The following is a 6,172-nucleotide window of genomic DNA, read 5'->3' on the forward strand; positions in this document are numbered from 1 at the left end:
ACGCATTTCTCTCCCCGCGAACAAGTATAAGCCGCAGCTAGAGATTAAAATTGGTTCCATGTAAAAATTATTAATACGAAACCGATAAAAGTCTTGTTTCGGGAACTCAGGAATACTTTACACTCTTTACAGAGATAATTTAATGATTATATTAACCTGTAATTTTTAATTTCAAACTCATAATAAAAGGGAAAAGTATTTGTGTGTCACTAATTCGACTACAAATCAGCCATTCACTTTAAGAATGTGTTTAAAAGCAATTTTTCGATAAAAAAAACACTTTAAAATATAGAAACTGACTGTGGTAATTAGATCGAATTTGTTGACATTTCAAGCCAAACTTCCATTTTTAATACACAGTCGCTCACAACTTATTGGCTTTTGTGCTAAAACACCGATCTTCCTAGATGTAAAATAATTATTTTGTATTTTTTGTAACTTTTAAATTGAGAAGTTTTTTTTTTGAAAATACAGTCATGTTTTTTCAGCGTTCAAATCACATTAAAATGACGAAAATTGTCAAAACTATAATAGGAATAGATAATTCCCAAAGAAATGTGTAGTCTTTTAAAAAAACTTTCTGATAAATACATTAATGACTTTAAATGTATTTCACAACATAACAGATTACACAAAATCTGTGTGTGTACCGGGATTTAAAAAATATACGAATATCCGCTAGTCGCTAGTTACCAAATTGGAAAAAGTGTGCCAGCAGAAAAGCCTGGAGCAGGAGCACAATACATTTTTTTAGTCCGAAGAACATCTTGCACTGTCCTCTACTCAAATAATACTAAGTTCCACAATCTCACCACAGCTTATATATGTTAATTTGGGGAATGATTCAGCTCAGATAGCAGTTTATCAATTTACTCCCTTTCAGTATGAACCCATGCCCCGAGTATGACCCAGAAAAGTTACATTTTTTTCGACCTCCGTGTTTTACTAGGAAACAGCTGAATTTCATACGAATACAAATGCTTAAGTTTAGCCCTAGAAATGGGCAGTTTCCTACAGAGGACATCAGTTGTGGTTATGATTAGCGGGTTGTGGCTCAAACCCAAAACTGGAAGGGATGCTGAAGTGGGGCGTGGCGTCTAAATTTTGTTGTGCGCGTAGTTGTAGACCTGCTGGAACCCTTCGTCGTCGCCCTCTCCATCGTCTGAGTCATCGGAGTCGAATGTGTTGTCTGGGATGTCGTACAGACGAATGATCGGCTTGTTGGGGTCCTTCATGATCAGGTATTTGCCGTCCTTCTGCTTCATGACCAGATCGATGATGCACCGTAGGACTCCCCAGGCATTGTCCATGCTCAGGTTAATCTGGGTGGCGAACTCGTGCGGCTTGAACTGCTGCGTGCCGAGAATAACATGGCGCGAGTGGTCCCTCGGATTGATACGGGAAACGTAGCCTAGCTTCAGCTGATCGGACCCGGCCAGCACGGCCTGAACGGTCCACTTGGCCAGCTTGCAGGCGTTGTTCCTCAGCTCATTGGCCAGCACGGCTCCGCGCTGCGTGTCCAGCTTTTGACGCCATTCCACTCCGTTGGCCAGCTTCGAGTCCCACTCGTTGAGCGCCTTGATTGACATGAACTGAGGCTCACCGCTAGGCGTCTGAAGGACACCGTCGTGCTCGCAACGTGCCACCAGAACCTAAATGATAAAAGCAAAATAGTTGGTTAGTTTTACATGAAGTTTACTTAAACAATAAAAACCACGTTTAGTGAACATATTAAGTTTTCGAATAATTGAATAGCTAATTGCTCCAACTATACAAATACTTATAAAACTACTTGCCCCTACGCAATGGATTATAATGGTTGACGCAGATGGAAACCGGATTAAAGCAAGTGAAATGTTTTTTTTGTTTTTTATGTCGGGATTACTAAATTTTTTTCCACTCATTCATTTTTTGAGTTCATACTAAACAAGAAAGGAAAGCTAACCTCGGGCGGAGCCGAAGTTTATATACCCTTGCAGAATATTCTATAAATTATATTCTCCAAAATTATTCATATGATGCATTCTTAATACTCATAAAAAGTCCCAACTTCCTAACTTTAAAAACACCAAAGTTATGTCTTTTCCGATCGTTCAGTTATATGGCAGCTATATGATATAGTGGCCCGATCCGGCTCGTTCCGACTTATATACTACCTGCAATAGAAAGACAACTTTTGGGAAAGTTTCAAGCAGATAGCTTTAAAACTGAGGGACTAGTTTGCGTAGAAACGGACGGACGGACGGACCGACGGACATGGCTAGATCGACTCTCCTGGTGATGCTGATCAAGAATATATATACTTTATAGGGTCGGAAATGTCTCCTTCACTGCGTTGCAAACTTTTGACTGAAATTATAATACCCTCTGCAAGGGTATAAAAAGATAAGGAATAAGTCTGTTGAATCAACTTAAAAAATATAAAAAAAGAATACTACGTATTTTAAATAGAACTCTTTTTGCGTAAGCATTTCACAATTTGTGTTATTATTATTATTATTACGACTACTTACGATATCGCTACCCAGCTCCCAATTCTTGTAGCGGTAGCCCACGCTGGCTACTTGAATGTCCTCGTCTTCGCTGATGAACGGGTTGGTCTCATCGAACTTGTACTTGGCCTCCTGGTCGCCAGTCTTCAACACCTGCTGGCTGAAGTTGTGGTTGATGAAGGTGGCCTCGATGGCCAGGTTGCGGGGCGATCGAAATATGTTGGAAATATCGGCCTGTGAAGTTAATTGCAAATGACAGTTCAGTTTAAATAATTTCAAAATAAATATGTATTTGCGCGTGAATCACAGCCTCAAGCTTCATCTGTTGTTCGATATCTTATGACGTCTCTGATTTTAATTCCGAAATATTTGCGCGGTTAGTGTGTCGATGGATATGGACCAAATAAACATATTCCGCCTAATAAATAGCCCCTACCACGAAGGTATAAAAATGAATATCTACATTTAGAAATATTTAAAATATTTACCTAATATCAATCTATTCAAGGCTTTAGTCCTAAATCAAGAAATTTAATTTAATTTAACATTGCTTTTAAGTTATTAAGAAATACTAACATTTACTTTTAAATACTTTGTTTATAATCCTAAACATTCTTTCTTATTAATTTCACTTTTGGACTGACAATTTATATTATATGAAAAACGACATAAAGTTTGACCAAATTTTTCCTTCTTTCTTTTTTGTCATTCCACCTACCGAATATTTCGCTACTAATTTTTACTTCCTATTAAATAACATTTTCCTTAGATGTTAAGACAAAAATTTAAGTTCACACCCTACGCAAAAACGTTGAAACATAAAAATAAAATTTGTTATTCGAGCCATATTATTTCATTGAGCTTCCATAGGTTTGAAGTTTGCCTCTTTACTAGTTAAAAGCTGAAGGAAATAGGTATATTTTGCGAGCTATATTAGGTATCGAAATACTTATTCTTTCGAAAATTATTTTCTTTATTTCTCATCGGAGTGGCAATCTGTAACTCTTGGCTGGCCCTTATCTGGTCTCTCACAGCAGATGTAGATCCGCTTGTCCAAAAAAGTATGATGTTTATCGATTTCACAGGACTTAATGAAGTGAAACAAGCGTGGACACTGGCCGAGTCTGATACATTCCTCATTTGGCAGACATCGGGCTGAATTCCGGTCCATAGATAGATAGATACAAATTTTACTTATTAACAATTTAAATGTAAACCAAGTGAAAAATTAAGCCAAGCACGAATGTCTCTTGATCAACCCACCAAATCCATCTGACTGTTCCAGAAGAAAAGCCTGCAACAGTAGCCAAATATACACTTTGATTCCGGAAACTATGATGGACTGCGTGCGGTTGAAAAAAGACTGCTCCATATGCTCATCCGTACGCTCTTATATAGGCGTACATATCTGCATTCGTTGAGAGATGAGTAATTAAGGGAGAGTCCAATTTTTTTTAGTTTTTACCCAACTATCACATATTTTGGGAAAACTTATGATTCAAACATTTTTATAATAGTACCTGTATTAGCTAACTTTCTTTCTTGTATTTTGTTTTATTCAAAAACATAAAGAATTAAACAAATAATTTTGTTCAGAAATTTACTATTTTCAGTCAAAACATTTAAAACTTCAAAATAATATATATTAATATTATATATGCTTACATTTAAGGGCATGATATTAAAATAACTCAACTCCTCATAGAAACTCTGTTCCAGTCAATTTGATATTTAATGTAACTATTGCTTTAATATTGTATACACTTTTTGTTAGTCTGATTATAAATCGTATGATCATTTCATTTTTTCACTTAATGGAACGTTTGTGGAAATTAAAATCAACCCTTAAGGCTTTATCTTTGTCTTAATCCAATCGATAAACTTAATAGTACTTGTGTATACACCTGGTCGCCATCCGCACTCAGAAGATCCGTAGGAGGTAATGCCGGCTAGATATACGAATTCATTGTAACTTGTTCCCATGGTGGCCATTAGCGGACCACCGGAGTCGCCTTTACAAGTGTCCGTCCCATCCTGCCCACCTGCACATATGTGAATATCTCGGCGGAAGTGTAACTTTTGGCACTCAGATGGATTCAATCCTTTTACATTGCCCGATAGCAATACTTTATTGGATTGAATATGGGAAGCGCCCCACCCAGCAATTCGCAAACTAGAGTTTTCAAAGTAGTTATTTGCGAAGTGATAGTCAGGTAGAAGACATATGGGTCGGATTTCCCTTGTATATCTGAGGGAAGAAATTTGGATAAGTAAAATAATATACTACACAACAGTTTTCTATGCGAATTATGAAATGGAAATTTAACAAATTTGGTCTGATTTCTCTTTTTTTTAAATTTAAAATATATGTCGGTATGTAACAATCACTCACCGTACTGGCAGCTCGAGTCGCAGCAGGGCGATGTCATTAATGTATATTTTCTCGTGCTCATAAAAGTTGTGATGCCGGACTACATCCTCCACGTTGACTTCCAGATATGGGGGAGCGGTTTTTCGTCCTCCATTGCTTAGTACGACGGTGTCAGGATTGGTGGAGGTGTCGTGCTCGCCCAGGCGCACACTCTTGATGTAGTCCCCGGCGGGGTATAGGCAGTGGGCTGCAGTCAGGACGTATCGGCTGTTGATCAGCGAGCCAGCGCACATAGTAGTCGAGTACCTCCACAAGGTTTTTCGATTCTGGTAAATAAGCAAGGCCATCCAGGGCAACGAGTTGAGTTGAACCTCTTTGCCATTCATAATTCGGGGGACGGCCGGGGTTTTTCCGCAGGTTGGGGGATCTGGCAGGAAGTCTCCCGACTCCGCCGGGCAGCAGTAGCCGCCAACGTCGCAAAATCTTTTTATAATAAACATAGGGTTATAGGTCTTGAGGTTGGCTAGTTGTGGACATTTATGCAGCTTGACGCATTTCTCTCCCGGCGAACAAGTATAAGCCACATCTAGAGATTAAAATTGGTTTCATGTAAAAACAAGAAAGGAAAGCTAACTTCGGGCGGAACCGAAGTTGATATACCCTTGCAGAATACTCTATAATTATATTCTCCAAAATTATTAATTTGATGCATTCTTAATACTCATAAAAAATCCAAACTTCCTAACTTTAAAAACACCAAAGTTATGGCATTTCCAATCGTTCAGTTATATGGCAGCTATAGGATATAGTCGGCCGATCCTTATGAAATTTGGTAGGTCGGATTGATTGGCCAAATATTAAATCTGTAGAAAATCCCAACTTTTTGACTTTACAAACACCAAAGTTATGGCATTTCCGATCAATCAGTTATATGGCAGCTATAGGATATAGTCGGCCGATCCTTATGAAATTTGGTAGGTCGGATTGATGGGCCAAATATAAAACCCATAGAAAATCCCAACTTTCTAACTTTACAAACACCAAAGTTATGGCATTTCCGATCAATCAGTTATATGGCAGCTATAGGATATAGTCGGCCGATCCCGGCCTTTCCGACTTATATACTGCGTGCAAAGGAAAGAAGGGTGTGTGCAAAGTTTCAATTCGATAGCTTTAAAACTGAGAGACTAGAAAAAAATGAATACGAAACCAATATTAAAAGTCCTGTTTCGTGAACTCTGGAATATTTTACACTCTTTACAGAGATAATTTAATGATTTTATCAACCAGTAATCTTTAATTTCAAACT

The 6,172-nt window shown here is 38.0% G+C and overlaps 1 protein-coding gene across 1 annotated transcript; it reads right to left on the reverse strand.

Moving 5' to 3' along the window:
* Window positions 1-917: 917 nt before the first annotated feature.
* LOC108047839 (eukaryotic translation initiation factor 3 subunit D-1-like) lies at window positions 918-5,363 on the reverse strand. Its single transcript, XM_044458957.1, has 4 exons — window positions 4,885-5,363; window positions 4,395-4,740; window positions 2,514-2,726; window positions 918-1,652 (listed from the first exon to the last, which is right to left on the reverse strand). Exons 1-4 carry the CDS (start codon window positions 5,361-5,363, stop codon window positions 1,098-1,100), a joined length of 1,593 nt encoding a protein of 530 aa, XP_044314892.1. The 3' UTR covers window positions 918-1,097.
* Between the last annotated feature and the right edge of the window lie 809 nt (window positions 5,364-6,172).

This window comes from Drosophila rhopaloa, unplaced genomic scaffold (assembly GCF_018152115.1).
Source record: "Drosophila rhopaloa isolate 14029-0021.01 unplaced genomic scaffold, ASM1815211v1 contig_178, whole genome shotgun sequence".
NCBI classification, from domain to species: domain Eukaryota; kingdom Metazoa; phylum Arthropoda; class Insecta; order Diptera; family Drosophilidae; genus Drosophila; species Drosophila rhopaloa.